Here is a 23032-nt window from a genome sequence, read left to right as displayed (position 1 = left end):
CAACCACCCTGAAAGCTTTCTATAATATGACGTCATGTGAAAAAGGGGGTGAGAGGAGAGAGAGAGGTACCATTGGGGAGGGGGGGGGGGGGAGTTACGTTCGTGGGGCAGCCCTACTTTTGTGGAATATACACTTTTCCCTTTGAAGGCAGTTGTCATCCCTCTGTCTAGGTTGAAAAACACACTAGGCAAGATACAATGTAAAAATCCATATTATACACCAACTGTAAAACAGCAATGGGAGTGTAGGGAGAGGGGGAGAGACGAAAGAGAGGAGAGAGGGGGGACCAGACAGACAGACAGACAGACAGACAGACAGACAGACAGATAGAGAGAAACAGAGACAGACAGAGAAACGGGGAGAGAGAGAGAGAGAGAGAGAGAGAGAGAGAGAGAGAGAGAGAGAGAGAGAGAGAGAGAGAGAGAGAGAGAGAGAGAGACAGACAGACAGATAGAGAGAAACAGAGACAGACAGAGAAACGGAGAGAGAGAGAGAGAGAGAGAGAGAGACAGACAGACAGACAGACAGACAGGCATACTGACAGAGAAACACAGACAGACAGACAGAGAGGGAGAGAGATGGCAGCCAGCCAGGTTCAAAAGTCAGTTTGAAAGTCTGTATCCTTTTTATTATCACGATTCGCTTACACACTCATTCTCATAAATGCAACCAGATAATTAAAATATAGACGTTACAAATATAAACCATGCCAGCACATATCTTATTGTGTGCAAGTAAGTTATTTTATAACAGTGTGTTCAGGATTTAAAAAATCCACCGCATAGCGATTAAACCAAGTTTCATATTAAATGTTATTACAGTTGTCTAATATATATCAAAGCGGTAATAAGGTTTTCACCTATGCCTCTGTTTGAGACAAACTTCTAAAAAAATAAACTTAAATATTAAGCTAGTTAACTATGTTGCCATTTGCAACCAAAAACCTGAATGTGTAAATTCCTGCACACCTGATTTATACTAGTTGTGCTGCATGTGTCATGCACCCAAAATAGCAGATCGACAAGCTGTCGGTGCGTTGTGGTTGTGAGTAGGGATGGGACGATATGAAAATGACAATCACAATTATTGTGGCAAAAATAATTGTGATTAACGATATAATCGCGATAATCAAAATATGCTTAAAACTTAAAATGCCACTGTTGTTAACCACTTGAACCCCCAGCATCCCTATTCTGGGGGAAACGTTCGCCACATTTTTATTGAATCGATTTGTGTAGAATGAAATAAGAGCGTACCAAATGCACTCTTTAGAGGTCAGTTTTATCAAGTATAAAGGGTTTAAGTGGTACTGACTTTGCAGCTCAACAAAAGCTAATTCATCCTAGTGTAGGACAACCAACACGATAAATTAAAATCTCTGCGATACGATTATTGTGAGCGTTTTTTTATCACGATAAACGATAATAACGATTATCGTCCCATCCCTAGCTTGCAGATCGGCCACTTTTGGTGCACGACACCCACATGCAAGTAAGTATAACTCAGGCTTTAGGAACAACAAGCAATGAATAATGCACATCCTTCACATGATATAGTCATCAGTCACGCTCAATTCACCTTTCACTTGTCTTTCAACCGCCCTCAGCAGACACTGACACATGTACGCATAATGGTTCGATGTACCGAACAAGAATGGACAATTCACAATCCTGCCGTAAGTTGTGAAGAGAGGTTCATATGGTCAGTGTCAATTCACAGCAAAGCCCGACGGTGATGCTATGAAACGCAACTTGAAACATATAGATATACTGTATGTTGTATATGTGTTCAGAGAATATCCAGGTGCCGTGTTGAATGGAGGTCAAAAGAGGCAGGCCTTTGCCATCCCGATGGCTTTAAAAGTCAGTGCACAGGCCATCAAAGATGTGGATTCAAAGCCCCTGCAGAGCGGAGAGCCAGGAGGAGCTGAAATCACGCAGTGGTCTCTAGATAGAGGTTTCAGTCAGTAATACACAGGGTCACAGCGGGCCTTCTGGTCTCTTCTCCAGACTGTACTGACTGGTGCGCTGTACCTTCCACCCCAGAAGCATCAAGAGGGCGATCCCCATGACTTTGTAGCCCACCTGTAGGCCCAGGTACCTGCAGGGGTGAGATAATGTTAGCATCATCGATATTCCATATAGCTTAGCAGTTAGCAGTGAAACAGTTACTATTATTATTATTTATTACTTGAACCACCACAAAACTATTGTAATAAGGCTGTCTGTTTAGCTGTATGTCACTCTGTCTGCGTATTTGTCCACCAGAGGATGCTGCTGTACAAGTATGTTCATGGGTTGCTTTGCTTGTTGAGCCAAGAAGCTGGTGACAAGTAACTGTAGGACTGTAGTACTAGCCTGATTATCTGACTGAAGCCAAGAGAGGCAGTCCACTCAGTGAGTGGGGGGGTCTATGGTCTGGAGTCTACTGTAGTACTTTATTTAAATAAAGTTTTGGGGTACTTTTTCCAATACTTTTACTCCACTACAATGATTTGAAAACTTTAGTCACTAGTTACTTTGGCTATTTGAAAATAGCTGATCTACAAGCTCACAACGTGTGTCGTGAGCTTGTAGATCTGTTATTTTAATTGGTTTGAAAACAATGTGTGAAATGTGCCATTCATAATGAGTACTTTTACTTTGGTACTTTAAGTGTATCTTGACACCAGTATGAATTTGAATACAGGCCTTTTACTTGTAACAGAGTATTTCTACATTGTGATATTGCTACTTTTACTTAAGTAAAAAAAATCTCACAACCTCTTCCACCACTGCAAAGTGGTATTGTGTATTATGTACGTCACTCTGGCTGCAATGACCAATGAGATGTCTAACTCACTTTATGACATATCAATCTGCAATTTTGTGGTCAAGGTCAATCAAATCTATTAATTGTGGCTCCGCAGCTCAACTATATACACATGCCTACAGTAGGTTGGCCTTGTTTATTAGTTCACTTATTTCAGTATTATTATTACGGTACTATAGGTTTTCATACCGGTTCCTCAAAATGTTGTTGTCATAGTAACCACAGCTAGACCTCTTCCCGCACACCTCTTTCCACCTGATACATGAAGTGTCAATGGCCATTCCAAAGATAGCTGGGGCTGGTAGCCAGGCTGGACATGAAAGAAAGAAAGAAAGAAAGAAAGAAAGAAAGAAAGAAAGAAAGAAAGAAAGAAAGAAAGAAAAAAAAAAAGAAAAAAAGAAGAGAGAGAGAGAGAGAGAGAGGGGGGGGGGTGTTCAGGATAAAACCATGAAAACGTGCATCCCAGTGTGGTTCAACTGAAATCACTAGAGGGCACTCTAACATTTGTTTCAAAGGAGTCCATGTAAACTTTAGAGATGTGATTGGTTTTCTCTCTAATGTGAAATCAGTTCACAAGTATGTACATAAACACATCAAAGGAGACAGTATTTGGCTTATGTGGATATTTGTGTGTTCCCTTACCGAGCAGTCTCATGAGTAAAAACTGAACCCCTATGGCGAAAGACTTCTCTTCATAGGGAACAACTCTGAAATCAAAACACATAAAAATTGTTTTTGGTAGGACGACACGCCGGTCACGCTGAGACAAGTATCGAGTGTGAGTTTGCATCTTCATGTTGCTTACTTCTATTGAAAATTGCTTGCAGCCTGTTGCTTTGTCGCTGCTAGTTTGAATGCAGCAGCAGCATAAGTGGCTAATGGCTGCTGTATTGACCAAATAAAGTTGGATTTGAGTGGAGTCTTATGCCTTACCGTAGCACCATCATATATAGGGGGTTGTGAGTGAGGGCGGCGATCAGTCCTGCTGCTGATAAGAGGAACATGACTGGGAGCAAGTAGTGAGGACAGCTGTTGGCACAAGGACCCGGGCGGGCGTGATGCTGGCCGTCGGATAAACACCTGCAGCTGGTATACGACTGTAACCAGCAGGAGAAATAGCACCGTTAAAAACCTATACTATTGTCTCAGAGGAATAACATAATACACTGAAAAGAAAAATGTACATATTGTTTAACTTGGGAACATCTAGCCCACAACATGCTAATAACAGTATGGAGCATGTTGTTATATATACATACTGTACCCTGTCTATAGAGCAGTGGTTCTCAAAGTGGGGTGCAGAGACCCCCAGGGGACCTTTCCAGGGGATCCCTAGCTAAATGATTGATAGTTGGGAACGAAACGGACACTTACAGGTCTGCAACTCTGAGAGTGTACAAATGGAACCTTACGGGTCCATGGTCCGTCCATTCGCTCTAAGAGTTATGGGGGTCTGTGGTGTGAAATCCTACAAGGAGTGTGCAAAAGCATACCATGTACTCTACCAAAGTTATGAGTGCTGCTGTGTATACTTCTAAACCCTATTAATGGAAATTTAATGGAAATTTCCAAAGTACACCTACAACAAATGTCTCAGCTCACCGATCTAACCTTTAGCATTTCTCTGAGTTCCAGACAGCGTCCCACAAGCAGTGGCAGATAATTAGTCTGCGACTGCTGGGTATTAATCCATTAAGCCAGCGGCAGCCACCCCTGTCCGTGACTACGTTACAGTATCACACAGTGAGCTTATGCACCGAGTCAAATTGACTAATGCTCCATTAGCAGTCTCCCAATGCCCTCACTAGTAGATTATTCACAAGCTCAAATACTAGTATTATAGGACTGTTCCTGTGAAAATGAGTCCTTTGCTCTGTGCGGCTAATTATACATCGATTGGGCATTGATCATGAACCACCCGTGTCGTGTTGGCACTGTCCTGCCGTCCCACAGACAGGAAGCTGCCTGGTGTTGGGTGTATTAATGTACCTAGTCTACGTACAGTACATAGCTGAGGGTGCACCAAGACATTTGATCAGTGTTTCCGGGTTTTATCTTATTATGTATGAAGTACGGCTGGGCAATTAACCAAAAATATATCGAAACCGATATTTAGAACCGATAGCCGACTTAATATTGTTTATGTAGGTTAATTGAGTAATCGAGAAGCAGGGTTTTATTTTGGCTATTTCTTTCTTATGTATCAACGAATCGACACTAAACAATTCTAGACAAAAACTAGACTTTTTGTAATCGACTCAATTGATTAGTCTGATGAACCACTTAACCGAAAAAAGTAGATATATAAACTCGTCACAACTCACAATGCAACGCATTGTGAGCTTCTAGATCTAGATTCTAGATCTATTTTCGCTCAACGTTATTCTATTTTTGCCCAGTATTCTTCAATTTCTGCCAAATGTTTGGCTATTATGACATGCAAACAATGGGGATGTTTGGGTTCATTTGGTCATAAACATTGGCTGCTCACCACACAGCCTCTCAATTCATCTCAATGGACACTGAACTGTCGGGTAGCCTATTCTACCCAATAGACAATACACATTCCATATGAGTCCAGGGCCACATCTACAGTAGAATAAAAATCAATATCCTTTTACTCGCTCCAAATATAAAAAACCTTTCTTAGGTGCTTTTCATTTCAATTCTCTGTCCCTGGTCGATATTGGCATTCAAATGAACCGTGGGTGGAAGAAGTTCTCAGTAAAAGTAGCAATACCATAGCCTGGGATCCAGACTGCTTCGCTACGTTCGGCGGATTTTCTCACTCGATAAGTGAAGTGAGAAAAAAAAAATCTGCCGAACGTAGTAAATCAGGCTAGATCCCAGGCTAGCAATACCACAATATAAAAATAAAAATAAATCTTACTTGAGTAAAATTACAAAAGTATTGCCATCAAAATATACTTACAGTACCAAAATAAAGGTACAATTTTATTTTTCAAAATGTGTCAAAACCTTTTCCAAAATAGCAGATCTACAAGCCCACAATGCGATGTGACACGTTGTAGATGGGCTACTTTCGAATAGCCAAAATATAACATAGGGCTCAAGTGGTCAATGTAAATTTTGAAATAATAATCTAAATCTACAAAGTAACTTGTAACTGAAGCTTCAAATAATTGTAGTGAATTAAAAAATAAAATATTTGCCTCTGAGATGTAGTGGAGTATAAGTATAGCGATAATGTAAATACTCAAGTAAAGTCAAAGTAACCAAAATTGTACTTAAGTACAGTGCGTACTTGAGTAAATGCACATAGTTACTTTGCACCACTAACCTGAACTCTGTAGGTGTTGTTGGGGTCCCTGGTGAAGTTGGTGCAGCCGGCGTGGCATGGCGATATGTATTCTATACCATCAGAACCACACACCGGGTTGAAGGCACTGTCTGGGCAGGAGCAGTTGGAATAACACGCAGCCACAGACCTGCTGAGAGCAAAGCATCATAGCGGGCGTGTGAGACATCACAGCACAGCTGGAGGAGTGAACATAATAAGCAGGTACTGTAGCTCAGTGGTTCTCAACCTGTGGGTCGGGACTCCCAGGGGGGTCCCCACATGATTTTGGGGGGGGGTCCCCAGATGACAGTGAAGGGACAATTCAATTTAAGGACTTTTGAGACCTTTTTAATACCTCAACAAAAAAAAAGAAAGAAAAGAAAAAAAGACCATTACTGCATCATAAGTAATCAACAAACCATACTATTTGTATCTGAGCTGTATTTTTGTCTTATTATTTTTTGTTTGTTTATATGTTTGTATTTTGTATGTCTTTAAAAAGCAATAAACATATTTTGCAAAAAAAAACATACTATAAAAACATACTATAAAAACAACATATAAAAACTGGTCAAACATTGGCCAAATTGTCAAATAATGTAAGAAAAAGGCAAAACCAACGCCTTGCAACACTTGTAGATTGTCTATTTTCACAATATTTATCTGGAACAGAGTCAAACTAAATGACTCTAAACTCCTACAATTCCAATCGCTTGCCAGGGTGGGGGGGGGCAGTTCAAATATATATGTAATAATATTTTGGGGGGTCGTGGCCTGAAAACCACTGCTGTAGCAAGCTGAGGCTGTTCACAGTCTGGGTTTCATTAGCTGCTGTTTGCTTTTGCGCAAACAAACCAACATTCAATAGTTCCTGTCTGGTGTCTGCCGCCTGGTGGCACCAAGCCAAACAAAAACATATTGTTTATGTATCACTGAGAAGCAACTCCTAAAACACAATATATATTTATATGAAATATACGCATGTATAAATAAAGTATAATATGAAGTGATATAGGCCTTCATATTATATATGAATATGGATATGAATTGCCTTCCGAGACTGGTGTCAAATCTTTCAACTTGTCATAATGTAGTGTTACACAGAAAATTTGATAATAATCATAATATTCATGATTATAATCAGTACTGTATGTGCTGCTTGGGTTATCAAGTCATTATCCACTGAAAATCATTCTTCTTATCAGTCTTATTGCTCTAGCGATTGGCTTTAAAGCAATAAAAAGTAGCTGTGTACTCAAATGTAAGCTCTCTAAAACGGCTTGCTTATCAATTTAAAAACGCCCAGTTTTGGGTGGAGCACTGTTACTTATGTAAAGTTTCAACTAGTCTGTCATTTAACCGCATTAGACTATCAATGTGATGCAAAGTTGGGCAATTAACCGGAAATATATCAAAAACGATATTTGCAGTGTTTAAATATAATTTTCTTTTAATTCTTATATATCAATTAATCTTTTTTTTTTTTTGGGAATAGTGATTTTTGATCATTGACTAAATCAATTAGTCTGATTAACCACTCGTGCCCTATATTATACTCTGTTGTACAATAGTGGCGTATCAAAAATAGTGTAATAAATGCGCAAATAGCAGATCTACAAGCTCACAATGCATTGCATTGTGACACATTGTGAGCTTGTAGATCTGCTATTTTCAGTACTCTATTTTAATAATCGTTCATTAATCGCAATCAAGGCATAAGTTTGAAATAATGATGATATTAATCTGAATTTATGTCGCCCAGCCCTAATGCAAACTTTACATTTGTCTATTTTTAGAAAGGACATAGACTAGACCATTCTCACTCACCCATGCTGATGATAGTTGACCTCAGCTACTTTCTGCGTGGGACAGCCCATGAAGAACAGAGGAATGATGAGGAGGGTGGAGAAGACCAGCATGACCACAGAGTAGCGCGGGATGGCCTTGAGAGAGAGGCCCACCTTCTTCATGATGACCCCACCCACCAGCATCCCCACCGCTATACACGGCAGGTTCACAGCACCTACAATACGACGAGCCACAGACGACTCAGTTTACTACAAGCGGAGATGCACTCGTTTACAAAAGTACTGCAACAGCGGTTCTCATACTTTAATTTCAAGGACCCCCATACTGTAACTCTGAGAGCGTATGAATTTTTGTACACTCTCAGGGATACAGACCTGTAAGGGTCCATTTGGAACACCCTCTAGGAACCCAGAGGGTCCCTGGACCCCACTTTGAGAACCACTGTACTACAACAAAGGCCTCTCACACTATTCTTTGAGACACACTAACAGGTATATGGGGGCGTGGCCAAATAAGCCATTGTCGCAGTTATCAGAATTGTGTTTGTGAGACGTATCGTTTACAGTGATATATTTTCCTGTCCTAGCGCAAAACTCTGGTTACGTAATACGTATTGTAGTCCATGGACCGGCAACAACCGCCCGACAGGACATCCAAATATTCGTTTTTCAAGCTCCCGAGCCACATAAAGGAGCCTTTGCTTGCACCTCCAACACTCTCATTGATTCTCATTGAGTCACTGTAGCTAAAATAACATATTCAGCTGTAGCTTGCGCTTGTATTATAGAAGGCATAACAGAGACATATTTGTCTTTCATTCTTTGTGATAATAGTTGGTATGGTAGTTATTTATTGAGGCGCTTGTCTCATTCACTGGCCCAGTAATCAGCAAATTGCTGCACCTGCTGTGCTCCCCTGTAACTCCCAGACTACATGTTCAATGCAATCAGGCGAGTGATTGTGACAGAGACACCAAGAACTACTCACACATTATGATGCCGAACTACTGTGTTGCAAAGCAATTTAGTGCCTTTAACTGCAGTGCTTATTGCGTTTGTGAAGGCCCACGGATGCTTTGGCCAACTATTTGCTTATCGCTATTTGGCAGACAGAAAATAACATTTGCAGCCAGTCAATAACTGTAGAGAGAATTTTGATTCTCTAGTTGCTGTTATAAGTAAGTACAATCTTGCTGTCAATTTTTTTTTTATCAAATAAGCTACCGTCAAGCTACCACAGCAACTCAAGGTGTGCCATGACTAATCTACATACGTTGCTATTTTCATTTATTTATTATATTATATTTATCTCTAGCTACTATTTTCTTTTATTTCTTGTTATTTTTGCGGCTTCAAAATCTACTTGAGGAAAAGTACAAAAGTATTGGTATCAAAATGAAGTTAAAGTACCAAAAGTAAAAGTACTAAAACGTTTGAAAATATATGTATGTTTTATAGTGTATGTTTTATAATGTAATAATTTATATCTGCAAAGTAACTAGTAACTACATTTTTCAAATAATTGTAGTGGAGTAAAAATACAATATTTGGAGGGGAGTAGAAGCAAAAGTATTGGAAATTGGAAATACTCAAGTAAAGTACAAATTCCTCAAAATTGTACTTAAGTACAGTACTTAAGTAACTGTACTTAGTTACTTTACACCACTGGTTATACTGTATGCTATAATGTAGTGATACCATCCACATACCCATGAGCATGCTGCTGTAGGAAGCTGAGGAGCTATACTGGTGTTCCAGAAAGGCGTTCAGGAAGGTAGCGAGACCAGCGATGACCGATGAAAAACAGCACTGCGCCAGGACCAGTATGAGGAAGAGAGGGCTCAGCAGGAGGCGTACAAACAGCCTGGGGAACGCTGATCACATGCAAACACAGACGAGGGTACACCCAAAGACACACACACACACACACAAAACATTTGTTCATTTTAATACTTGGGAAAACACTTGGGAAAACAGTATGCCTTGATCACTTATGTCTCTGCCTCCCCCCTTTCATCTCTCTCTCTCTTTCTCCCTCTCTGTCTGCCTGTCTGTTTCTCACCGTCCCTTGAGAAATATGAATAATATTAGCATAAACGCTATCATCAAAATCCCAGCTAGAATACTGACTTACTGACACAAAAAGGTGTATCACCAAACACAGCATCGCCAACAATCAAAATATATTAAACACAGTCTGTGTGTGCTACGGTCAGGTATAGCCAGTACATACATCTGCCAACTGGTGTACCAATGTTGAATACAACCTACCCTTCAGGAAGTCAAGCAAAGTGACATCTGATTTCTTTGGGTCTTCATTTATGTCCGTTTCAGTCACAGTCACCTAGGAAGTAATACATTACAATACATTCAGTGTTGTGGAGAGCATTCATGCATGCATAATATGGGAGATGCGCATAATAATATGCAAGAGAACTGGGTTCCGATTTCTTTATTTATAATTGGCTGGCCAAGTCCTGTACACCGCAAGATGAGACAACCATGCCAATACAGTTTAAAAGAGAGAGGTGGAAAAATCCCCTTGAGCAACTGGGTTTTATCTTATCTCTTGTTGAACTGTTTCTGCACACAAGTTTTAAATATTTTTATGAGCAGGGAGGAGACGTCAATTAATCATCTATCGATGGCAAGCTAGAATGTGACTAAAGGCATCTTCTACCTTGGCCTTGATTCAATCTGCAACATTCTGATATCTTGGCAGTCCTTATCATGTAATGGGTGTTGAAAATAAACAAACGTAGTGCTGATATCAGGCCAGTAGATGTCAGCAAAACATGATGTGAAACAGGAATACACCCAAACACAACAGAGCCTCCTGCTTTTACAGAAATGAATGACACTGTTACTTACGACACCAAATTCCTGAGGCATGTTCCGTGGAAAGAAGAAGTAGGGTATGGAGGTGAGAGCCAAGCTAATGGAGGAGATGAGCAGGCCCATCCACCACGCCCCAACCCAGCGTGGGTCACTGGGGACCAGCTCCTGATGGGTCGCTGAAGACAAACAGAGAGAGAGAGGGAGAACATTAGTGTCTCTCCACCAATGGGTGTGATGGTTTGTAATGTTGTCTAAGAAGGTCACAAGGACTAAGGATGAAAATGATCATTCTTGCTAACTCCTTTATATTTACACTGCATTCCTAACTGTACATTACAACATTGGACTGCACAACTCCATCCACCTCAGCCTACCCTGGCAGCCTGATGATGACATATTTAATGTATTCAAAACCAGTACCTGAGCCAGTTCGGTCCACATCCACGTAGATCTTCAACACGACGCTACCCAGCAGGAAACCGAAGGCGGGCCCAAATGTAGAGACCGCAAAGAGAATGGCTGCAGAGCACAGAGACAGGCTGTGAGACAGGGACTCGATAAGGCAGTGGTTCTCTAACTATTTCAAGTCAAGGACCCCCAAATTAATATGTATATAGCTGCGGGCCCCCCATCTGAAAATACCTTTTGTAAAAAGATCTACAAGCTCACAACGCGTTGCGATGTAGATCGGCTATTTTCAAGTAGTTAAACTGATTTTGATGCTATATTAACTAATGTTACCGGGGACCCCCTGGAGAATCCCCCACGACCCCTGGTCACTTTGAGAACCACTGCGATAGGGCACAGGTATGAAACAATAACATCGTCATGACGATACACATCCAAATATCTAATCTTTCATGCCAACTTTCTTACATACTAACATAACCTTAAAGCCCCCCATTTCAGGAAATTTCTAATTGAAAACAAAAAAGGCTGATGCCCCTGCTTTTGAGGCCCAACCCAGCCATTCATCTATATTGAAGTTGAGTGCCCCCCTCCCCCTTGGATCCAGATGATTCTACACAGGCTGCAGAATGACCCAGCATGGCACCATGGCCTTGAGATTGTGCCCAGGATTGTGTTTTATTTATCTAAACCAATAGATCTATCATCGAACCGCAGGTCACTCACCTATATAGAGGGGGGAGTTGTTCCGCCCTGCGAAATCATCAATGTAGGAGATGCCGAAAGGCTGGATGGGTACTGAACCCACGCCAAAGAGCAGCTGGGCGCTGGTCATAAGCAGCCACAGGTTGTTCTTATCAGCCAGGCGCTTCGTCTCATCGACGCCACACGACCCCACGGCGCTGGAATTCATCTGAGGGTTGCAAATATCGTGGCGATCTGGGCCCCATGATTTCATAGAGAGAGAGAGAGAGAGAGAGAGAGAGAGAGAGAGAACAAAGAGAATGTTAATTAATTGCAACCCACTGAATGCAGACAGACTGACTAGTTTAATTTCCTGAAGTTCCTTTGACTGAGCACTGTATGAGGCCGAGGAGGGCTTAAGCTGGTTTCGGAGAGGGAATGTTGTCGAGGTAAATTAACTGCCCGGGAGATCAGTCTAATCTCTTTGGCTTCCCTCAAGAGCATGGAGATTAGGGCTATCCAGATGATTTATGCAAAGGGTTCAACTGGAGAGCACCTGCAGGCTTTCCAAAAACCTCTTCAGACATCCCTAGTGCTTCGCTCCACTCCACTCCACTCCACTCCACTCAACTCAACTCCATGGCACAAAAAGCCCAAATTACCTTACATCAGTCTTACTCCTCCTTAAGGGTGATTTATACTTATTTGCATGACGGTGTCCCACACTGAAAATAGCAGATCATCAAGCTCACAACACGTTGCAGTGCGACACGTTGTGAGCTTGTAGATCTCCTATTGCAAGCGCTACATGGCGTGCAACCAAGTCAGGCATTATGAGAGTTCTTGAGCAACTGCTGTGGACAGAGTCACCGTTCCACAACACAACGTTTATCACATGCCCCAACATAGCTGCACCTCTCCTCCTCCGAATCATATTCCTTTTAGCTCACTTTGCAATTCCTCTCTCTCTAAATAACCGCGTGGCTTCCCTGTGCTAACTGTAATAACTGTGTAAGCAAGTTACTAGGTGTGCAGTTTACGATGTAACAGTGTGCCAAAGTGAACTTTGCAGCTTGAGGTGACGTGTAGTTTGCTGTGATTGGTCTACTTTTGTTTGGACATCCAGATGGTCTACTCAGGGGACATACGTACATAAATGGCTGGCGCCTTTGTTGCCACGTCGTAAAAAAAGGCTTGTAGGATTTGTCTCTATATCCCTAAACCGGTATTTCCCCCTTTTTCTTGACGGCCTAAGGACTTAGGCTCACAAGAAAATTGTCTGACACAGTATAGCTCTCTGAGATTTGTAATCCTCACTCCAATATGCTTATAATTAATGTGGTTGAACTAGGAAGCGCAGCTTGTGCTAAAATTGCACATCGTAAATTGCTCTGGATAGTGACATCAGCGAAATGTCTCAATACTCAAGTGTAAATACACGGTCTCATAAATTGCAATGTGGTGGCATATTTGTGCATTCTCTGGTCTGGACTGTCTCCGTCTGTGTACAAAGAGACAGCATTGCTGCCTTATATGCTGATTTGTGTCACTCTTACCATGTAAAACAGAATTAAACTCATAGGGTTCGGACAAGAAGTGAGGTAGCGTCAGCATCATGGCGCTGATGGACATCAGCAGCCCTCCTATCCCGATGACTCTGGGTCGGTGAACCCGGCTCCCAAAGTAACTGACAAACACTATCAGCACTGTGTTACCGACCTGAAAACAGACACAGAATTACAATATGTTCCAGAAGGAAAAACAATCGAAATCTTGTGTAAAGCTCACAAGATAGAACTTGTAGGTCTGCTATTTTTTTTTGCGCGACACTGTCGTGCCATAGAGCCTAAATTAGACTTGAGGGATGGAGAGCTTGAGCAGTGTGGTAACTGGTAATTGACGAGTGACGGATGGAAGATGTCAGCAAAAGATTTATTCAGAAACCATGGATCATATCCATGATGAAAACTAAAAAAACAAATACTGGGAAATTCAGTATCAGTGTTGACCATTTAGATAAGCATACAACCTATTCTTTCATGGTGTTCTGCAGCCCTTCTTTGCCCGCCTGCTAGAGAGAAAAGATTGTTCCAAAATGTGCAGGTCCCCGTGGAGTTGTCAGGATGTGTGATTGCGATAGCGCGCTTGTTCCTGCAATCCTTTTTTCTTTTTTTTTTTGTCAGCATCCGCAAGATAAATCTCTCACTAGCCTAACTTGTGCAGGAGTGTTGTGCTTGGCTCCTACCTCGTGCAGGGAGGAAATAGTTCCTGAAGAGTAGCTGCTGAGGCCGAAGCGTCTCTCGATGGTGGTGATGGTGCTTTTGAAGTAGGAGCTGTACAGGAGCTGTGTGAGCTGCAGCAGGCCATGGCACAGGACAAACAGCTGCAAGATGGGGGACAAGGACAATCCATTCAATCCAGGCACAAAATTGTGGTTGTCAACGTGGAGTTTGTTTCGTGGACCCCGGGGGGTCCTTGTGGGTGTTGATAGTTAGGAACTCTGAGAATGTACAAATGGAACCAAATGGTTCCACTTATTTTAAATGAGCGCATCACCCATCTTCAACCTTATCTTCATATAATTGGTCCTCACTAAAGGTCCTTATAAGATGGCACAATTTCCTTCTACTCACTCTGCATTTTGAGGAAGAATAGTGGTAGAATTACATATTATTATCATGTTTGCCTTTATCTGACCTTCTCTTTTACCTCATGATATGATCTGATATTTTGCGTCAGATTGCTTAGGCCAGATAGCTATTGTTTTGGTACAGTTTGACCTTGTGACACCGGAGTATAACTTGTGGTTTGATACCTGTGTTCGTTGGCAGAACTACCTTACCACTGATCTGTGTTTCTAATGTACTTCTCCCTGTGAATTCATGTAATTAAAGCACAACCACCGTTACCTTTATAAGTGTCCCTGACTCCTCTTGCCTCATCAATTACTGATTGATCCAGAACTCCATGACAATCTTATTGGTGGGCTATGAACAGTTCAGAAACCTGCCACTGACATCTTCAATGGGGATAGCAAGCTAATATAAACTAGTCTTTCTCTCCCTGGAAGGTTAGCATGTTGAAGTAGAAGCCATTGTTCTTGCATTAATAATAATAATAAAAAACTGCGTACCGATGATGATGTCATTGGTAGGCAGGTTTCTGAATTGTCCCCAGACTACCCCCGAGACACAGAGTGGAGTAGACAGAAATGAAACCAAGATAGGTTGAAAGATAGGTTGAAAATTGGTGAAGTGGTCCTTTAACTCTGAGAGGATTTTACAGTGTAGATTGGGGTCCCAGAGATAAAGAATAGTATAATGGGTCTCTGTCGCCTAACACATATCAAACTGGGTCTAAAACTGGTCTAAAAACACCCCCCCGCCCTTGCATTTGAGAAAGAATGAAATCACATTGAGAATGCAGGCAGAGACAGTGGATGGAAACTAAATCTCTGGCGCAGCTGCAATATTTCTCAGTGAGGACAAGATATGAAGATAGAATAAGTAATTAGAGTAAGTAGATTTAGATAAGGATTTCTTAAGTAATAGACTGGAAAGTGAGTGATGATATTGTGCAATGTGTTTTAAATCTTCTACCTCAAAACAGATACAGTACTCCCCCCCCCCCCCCCCCCAAGCGGGGCTTGTGAAAAACTGATCTAGCTTGTTTCATACACAGGATGAACATGCATCATAATAATGAAAAACAAGATGAGTACAAAATATATAAAACACTGAAGATTTCCGTTGTGAAATGAAATAACCCATATTGAAAATAACAAGTGCAAAACTATGGATAACAAATACACACAAAAGGTGTGTGTGTGTGTGTGTGTGTGTGTGTGTGTGTGTGTGTGTGTGCGCGTGTGCGAGTGCGAGTGCGAGTGCGTGCGTGCGTTCGTACAAGCTCACAACACGTCGCATTGCAATACGTTGTGAGCTTGTAGCTTAGATATTTTCACTGTTTGTTATGCGATGAAGTACAGGCTTAAGTAGTTATTGGCTGCTGCTTACTGACGTTTGCTTTAGTACCATAGTAAACATCTACTGTCATAACACAGCATTCCAAAACATTACCCTCCCTGTTGGTCCAATGTGTATATTACACAGGGTGTTGCAGACAATAATCCTTTTCCACTGAATCCTCACCCATTAATATAATGTGTCAACTTTGTGCACTCACTGTTAAAAAACCTGTCACAGGTGATGGATACTGTGGTACTATACTGTAGGTGGAGGTCCAAAAATGGAAGTGGTTTGTGTCTGTCCTGCTGTTTTCAATTAACAGCGTAGAAGGGGTTTGTCTTCATTCACAAGTACAGACAGATTTGGATCAAAGCCTAAAACATCTTCTCCCCGAGAGGCCATTTGTTTAACTATTTCCTAAATACAATTTGGAAGGGCCATCATCTTCAGTTGGAGGATGATGTTATCGCAAAAACGATTTGCTATTATCAACAGTTGATCTGTTTTTCTCGAGCTGAAGCAACACAGGGGTCTTGGGATCAGTACCTCTCTGTATTTCAAAGTTGTAGAGGTTTTTGCTTATATTGTACATTATTTCATTACAGTTCTGTTTCTGGGGACATTTCTAGGACACAAAGTCACCCATTGGAAGCATTCCCAGTGACCTGGAAGAGCCACTGGCCTCTCTGTGTGCTGGGCTCTGAAGGGACCTGACAAGTTGGCATGTGGAGTGAATTTGTTATCAAAACAAGAGTTGTAAATCCATGTCTGTTGTTATTTGCCGCCTGCAGAAGAGTAATTAAAAGTTACAGAGTGAGCACATCACACCCGTCCATCTTTCACTACACTGGCTCCCCATCTCCTCCAGGGCTGAATACAAAATTTCCCTTATGACCCATCAGTGCATCCATGGCAATGCTCCCTCCTACCTCAAAGAACTCTAAAATTCCTCCTCTCTGCCAACACCAACCTTCACCATCGCCCCGCCAGGACCAACTCTCCGCACCATGGGCGACCGGACCTTTTGCTCGGCTGCTCCTTGTCTCTGGAATGCTCTCCCTGACCCCCTGAGATGACACTACGTCTACTGGCGCTTTTAAAAGAGCTCTAAAAACGTACCCTTTTAACAAAGATTTTTCTTAGTTTCATCCTTAGGCTTCTATGCCTTTGTGTGATTTTATTAATTATTTTAAGTACTTTTTTTTCCTTAGTTGGGTTTTATACTGTTTTACTTTTTTTTTTAATTTTTTTTTACTCTGTAGCACTTTGAGATTTGTGTCAAAAAATGTATTATATAAAAGTGCATTACACATTATTATACATCACTGATACATCACTGATGATGTGTCTAAGTTGCACCAAAGGGGTTTATTAGAATTATTATTATTATTATTAGTAGTAGTATTACAAATGTAACTAAGGTTCTATGAATTAGACTCAGGAACAGTCAATTCTCGTTAGTAAGCATACACAATAGACACGCTTGTGCGGTTGCTAATATTTCATACGTGTTTTGTGAAATTGAGGGATGTTTCTATGAGTCCTATTTGTTGGGCAGCTAAAGCGTCTTTTGTCTCTCATTCAGGTTATAACAATGGGGTCATTGCAATGATGGTTACTATGGCAATCTCTTTTCTGCTGCACCATTAGGACAAGCTGAAATCCACCATATGACACAGCATACAGGACTGTCTTTAATTGAGTAAATCTGAGTAAAGCTAAATCATGTACCATGTTGTGGAATAGATACATGTATATGATCTTCGCCTCTGTGGGGGTCTAGATTGATCACCCAAGAAAGTGCAAAAAAAGTTCGGGATTGGGAAATGGATGAATTAATGTTCTCTCTCACACACACACACACGCGCACACGCACGCACACAGGTTTTTATTGCTGTATTTTATTCTAAACGACTAAAGAAATGTTCCATTCTTTCCCCACCACTAAATCCTAAACCACCTTGACCTTTAATCTCAAATTAATTCTAAGCCTAACATTAAAATACCTTGTTGAAACACTTAATTTCCTTTCTTTTATAGGACTTAGCTCATCCATCTATCCTTGAGAGAACCAAAGGTACAGTATACAAAAAGTGCAAGTGTGCAAACATAACTCGAATTCAGACACGCACACACGCACCCAAGTTTGCATAGTAAACACACAATTGTTCAAAATCAAGACCAACGGGCAGGAGGTCAAAGATTCCGCAGACAGGAATGTTACATAATGAGCTTGGCTAGGATGTGAGCCACATTCACATGAATGACCCGATTCTGTTCATGACTCAATCCAGTCAGTCATACTGTGTCACAAACACAATCACAGGGGTTGACCTAAGGGGCGTCTTCAGGACCTGTACAGTGCCATGGTGGAAAGCTTGAAATGTTTCTCAACAAAATGTGAGGTGTGGCAGCACGCACTGTTTACTCACGCTGTTGATATGAATGATTTAACTCATTAAGGCCGGGAACGTATCTGCGTAATTTTCAGATTTCTTTGGCTATTCAAAAAATAGCAGATATACAAGCTCATAGCGCAGCACCGAGTGCTGCGCTATGAGCTTGCAGATCTGCTATTTTGTTTTTATATCGTGGAAAACTGTGCAAATCTTTGAATATATCTTTTTTAAAGCAAACATTTGTAACTGTCAAATGTCTCAAAAAATATTGTTGCTATATCAGTGGTGCTCAAACCTTTTCTTGTCAAGTAACCCCATAATTATGTTTTTCGCCGCTGATCTCCAACAAAATATGTTTTTTCAGGGACCCCCCAGAAGTAAAGATTTGAGATAAAAATGTTGTTTAAAAAAAAGATATGTATTCAAAGATTTGCACAAATGTTCCAAGATTTTTCAAAAATAGAAAATCTACAAGCTCGTAGTGCGGCACTCTGTGCCGCGTTATGAGCTTGTACATCTGCTATTTTTTTATAGCCAAAGTATGAAAATTATTGTTATAGCTAAAATCTAAAATGCGTCCCCGGATTGAATGGGTTAAACACAACTGATGCCTGTAATTGCAGTCAGGTCCATCATTGTGGCATCACATTTTCAAACTGTAAAGTTGCCCCAGCCACCAGGTTGTTTTGGCTGTGGGTTGTGGATGTCCTCAGCAGTCTCTATAACACTCTCACTACGGTCTCCCTGGATGACATTGTCTGAGCCCTCATCCCCGCTGCTGCGGAAGAATCAAAGGAAGCTCCAACCTAAATATTTCAAAACGCTTTTATGTCGCAGACACGTGTTGGGAGTCGTTGGTCAGGACATCCTTGGATTTCCAGGAGGAAATCGTTTTTAGCAACAAACGGGTAAAATATCTGAGCTTACTATGGGGGAAAATGAGAAGGAAAAGCTTGGTGACAGGACCTCCTGATATACTTGAAAGCAACCATTCATATCCCCAGAATAACTTCCCCTTCTATTGTGAAACAAGCTCTCTGCACAATAGCATCATGATCAAAGGTTTATAAAACGACCCACCGGTGGCCAAATATCCCTTTCATTATGTCCATAAGCACTGTCACAAAAAGAAAAGGGGACAAATAATGATTGCAAAGAGCAACGGGAAAGGCTAAAATGCTCCCATAAAATGACCCACAATGAGCTCAAGTGCTTTAATTAACTGCCTGAACTGAGATAAAGGGAAACATCTTGACAGGGGCTTAAGCCAGGTCAGAGAGGAATGCTGTGGAAGCCTTCCTTGCACATGCACAAACCATGTTTTTGGTGCTGTTCAATTAGCTCAAATGCCTATGTTGTTGAAACCTGACTTTGGAGTTAGAGTAAAGAAGGTGGAAGTGGTCGGGTGTGTGTGGGGGGGGGGGTTAATGCTTCGGGCTTTAAGTGTGGTCTAGATGTAGCCCTCAGCAAATACGTTCAAGGCCTCTCTAAAAAAGGACCAACAGAGAGTGTCCTCATGAAACTTTTAAACACAAAGCCAGGGCCCGTACAGTTTGTTCTTGTGTCAAGAAATGATGGATGAGATGGACTTTGATACTGTAGGTCCCATTGAGATCGTTGTTGACCTGCTGGCACTCGACACGCAGCATTATGATTTTTCATGAAACAGAAACAGGGCCAATTTTCATTGCTGTAATTTCTAGACGGTCATAAGGTTAAACCAAGTTCTTGCAATACTGACAGAACAGATCAAATAAATCCCCATAAGCCAGTTTTAGACAAATGTGAACATAACTTCCTGCCAGACTGTAGTTGTGATAGCCCACTATTTTCCCAGATATTTCATTATGAATTACAATCTGTAATCTTTGCCCATTGCATTTTTTGTTACTTTACGGCGATGCACAGATTTGCAATTTCATTGGGTATTTCTTTTATGTCACCTGCATGAACTAGTAATACGATCTTTCTGTTTTATCACTTCTATGCTTTAATTCAAATAAACTAAGTCTAAGCTTCATTCACCAATAGAATTATATAACTTATTTCCAGTGGTGTAAAGTAACTAAGTACATGTACTCAAGTACAATTTTGAGGTATTTTGACTTTCTTTTACTTACTTTTACTTTTACCCCACTATCTCAGAGGAAGATATAGTACTTTTACTCCACTACAATTATATGAAAACTTTAGTTACTAGTAAACTTTGTAGAATTTGATTATAATTACAAAACCCACTAACCACTTCAGCCCTATATATATTTCGGCCATTTGAAAATGGCAGATCTACAATGCGTCGTGATACGGAATTGTGAGCTTGTAGATTGTCTATTTTCATAAGATTCTTTATACATTTTGAACTTGCGAAATGGGACATTCTGCACAATGAGTACTTTTACTTTTGGTACTTTAAGCGATACTTTAATTTTTAATTTATACTTTCACTCAGTACATTTTGAATACGGGACTTCTACTTGTAACAGAGTATTTCTACATTGCAGTTGATACTTTTACTTAAGTAAAATATGTGAGTACTTCTTCCATCACTGCAGGCATAATATTATTGCTCCCATGACTCAGTGTCTTTCAGTTGTAGCGAAGTATTTACCCCAGTTAAAGCACACAAACAAGCATACTGAACGGCATGTTCTTACATTACTAGTGTTCGTCATGAATCTCATGATGCAGTTAGTCATACCTGCTACTCCTCTGTTGACACATCTACTCACAGATAGGGATAATGATGCACGTGCACGCTAATAATGGTTATTTAACCACTTAAACCCCATGGGTGGTGGCCGGAGTCCCTCAGGGCTCTATACTAGTGTCTTTCCTGTTTTCTGTTATTGAGGGTAAAGCTTTCACAGAAAATAGCTGATCGGCAAGTTCGCTTGTCGATCTGCTATTTTCTGTCAAAGCTTTCCCCACAATAAGGATGCTGGGGTTTAAGTGGTTAAAATGCTATACTACAGTACGTTCCACAAAGAACCATCACCTACTAAAAACATTTTATTTAGTGAATGGTTATTCATGTTCCTCATATGCCCCCCTCCCCCAAAACAATCTTTAAGATACCAGAAATGGTTCCTCAAAGAATATTTCTGATGTTTTTTTTAGGCACCTTTAACCACTTAAACCCTTGCATGCATCCCAATCTTTATCTAGCAGATCTACATCTTGTAGATCGGCTATTTTCAATGAAGAGATTTGGTGTAGAGGGAAAAAAGGAGCGGACCAAATATAGACCTATGAGAGACACCAGTCGATGAAGTATATATAGGGTTTAAGTGGTTAAGTTTGGCATCACTCTGAGGAAACCGTTTCAGTTTCAGTTGGCACCTTTGTGTTTTTGTACTGTACACTCAATACACACAGAGAAAATTGCACATCTTCATTTTGAGAAAGACCACCTGCTACAGGTTGTTATGGGGGACTTTGGAAGTGATCATGTTCTGTCAGATAGGATGGAGATTGCAATAACCTCCAATCTCTCCACATCAAATGTGGACCTGACAGGACCTACCGCAGTGTGTGAGAACAACCCTCAGGATAAACACTACAGCTCTTCTCCTGGATTTATTTAGAATAGATGAAGTGCCCCAGGAAGGTTAGCTCCAGCTTCTTGAAGTTAATTCTTAAAACTTAAACACACTTCTACCAGATTTTTCTCTCATTAGGCCTATGTCATTATCATTTTAAAACTTTCATTTGCTATACAAATACTATTATATTGTATTTCTAGGCTTTAAATAATCTCTCATGTATCCCAAAGTTACACAGTAGTAGGCTATGGTGGTCTGAGTTACAAATGAATGATCCCTGTCTGTTCAAGACTCCCATCACACCCAGCTACCACACCCACAATGTCACAATAATAATAATAAAAATGAATTGCTCATGTTTCCTAATGCAACAGAACAATTGAAAATAAAGAAATAAAATGCATGTCTTTATGGCCATAATTCCAAAGCAATGACAATTTGTCCTATGCAAGCTTCAGAACCAAATCTGATTTTGCACTTGTTAAATTAAAATTATTAATTAAGTTTTGGATTAAAAGAAGATTGGCACACTAAATATAAGTTTAATAAAGTGAAAATTTGTCAAAATATGATCCAATCATCAACGCCTCTATGATTGACACCTGTAGCATGAGGTGCATTTACAGTAAACACGTCTGAAGCACCAACTTCATGTAGTTAATCCTGTCAGCTTTCAAAACAGATGCCAAAGCAAACACTTGTCAGCAGATGGTTCAAAGGTAGTAGGCCTAATCACTTCTATTATCATCACACAACTTCGGTTACAAACAAATCATAATTACACTCATTGTCATTCAAATGCGTTACGAATCAAAAAGACAAGTCTTTATGCATCATTCATCATCTGCAGATGTCTTAAAAAGTTGGGTCATTTAATTGTTACATTTTATATGAGGCTATATTATTTTATATAATTTCACTCATAACAGAAGCCTACCTTTACGTTGTTAAGTATTGATGTTGGCTTCTTCATTTTCTTTGAATATATCTCCATGTCTTTGAGTGTAGTCCGGTCCATGCGTCCTGTAGCCTATAGAACAGAGTGTGTGTGTGGAGCTGGTGTCAAGTGTTGGTTTCTCTACTCCGGTCAGACCTCAGGCTTTTATGACCGACTGACTGTCAGTGATGTAATGGATGGGACTCAGTAACTCAGCCCACATTCCCACAAACTACACGCGTAAATGTTTTGAAACTACGTGATCAAACCTCATAGTTGGCATCATAGCCTACGACGCGATTGTCCCCACCCCCCAATACGTCCCCGAAATAGGG

The 23032-nt window shown here is 40.7% G+C and overlaps 1 protein-coding gene across 2 annotated transcripts; it reads right to left on the bottom strand.

Moving 5' to 3' along the window:
- Positions 1-613: 613 nt before the first annotated feature.
- slco2a1 (solute carrier organic anion transporter family, member 2A1) lies at positions 614-22847 on the bottom strand. 2 transcript variants are annotated; one of them, XM_080429969.1, is made up of 14 exons: positions 22698-22847; positions 14097-14234; positions 13408-13570; positions 11894-12106; positions 11180-11278; positions 10793-10935; positions 10193-10265; positions 9631-9795; positions 7941-8136; positions 6114-6264; positions 3746-3909; positions 3455-3519; positions 3002-3122; positions 614-2101 (listed from the first exon to the last, which is right to left on the bottom strand). In XM_080429969.1, the coding sequence occupies exons 1-14, from the start codon at positions 22776-22778 to the stop codon at positions 1981-1983; spliced, it is 1893 nt and encodes a 630-aa protein (XP_080286095.1). In that variant the 5' UTR covers positions 22779-22847; the 3' UTR covers positions 614-1980. The 2 variants fall into 2 exon arrangements, with proteins under 2 accessions (XP_080286095.1, XP_080286096.1); XM_080429970.1 differs by having other exon boundaries at positions 6114-6261.
- Between the last annotated feature and the right edge of the window lie 185 nt (positions 22848-23032).

The sequence above is a fragment of the Gymnoscopelus braueri genome, assembly GCF_963280865.1.
Source record: "Gymnoscopelus braueri genome assembly, chromosome: 6".
NCBI classification, from domain to species: domain Eukaryota; kingdom Metazoa; phylum Chordata; class Actinopteri; order Myctophiformes; family Myctophidae; genus Gymnoscopelus; species Gymnoscopelus braueri.
Note: the sequence above shows the minus strand (reverse complement) of the source record. Positions and strands in the feature narration are given on the sequence as shown.

Excerpts from the sequence above, each read along its gene's own strand:
- slco2a1 (XM_080429969.1), bottom strand. The coding sequence starts at position 22,778 with ATGGACCGGACTACACTCAAAGACATGGAGATATATTCAAAGAAAATG. Across the intron at positions 3,123-3,454 it reads TTTACTCATGAGACTGCTCG|CCTGGCTACCAGCCCCAGCT; the intron begins GTAAGGGAACAC and ends TTTCATGTCCAG. Across the intron at positions 2,102-3,001 it reads AACAACATTTTGAGGAACCG|GTACCTGGGCCTACAGGTGG; the intron begins GTATGAAAACCT and ends TCACCCCTGCAG.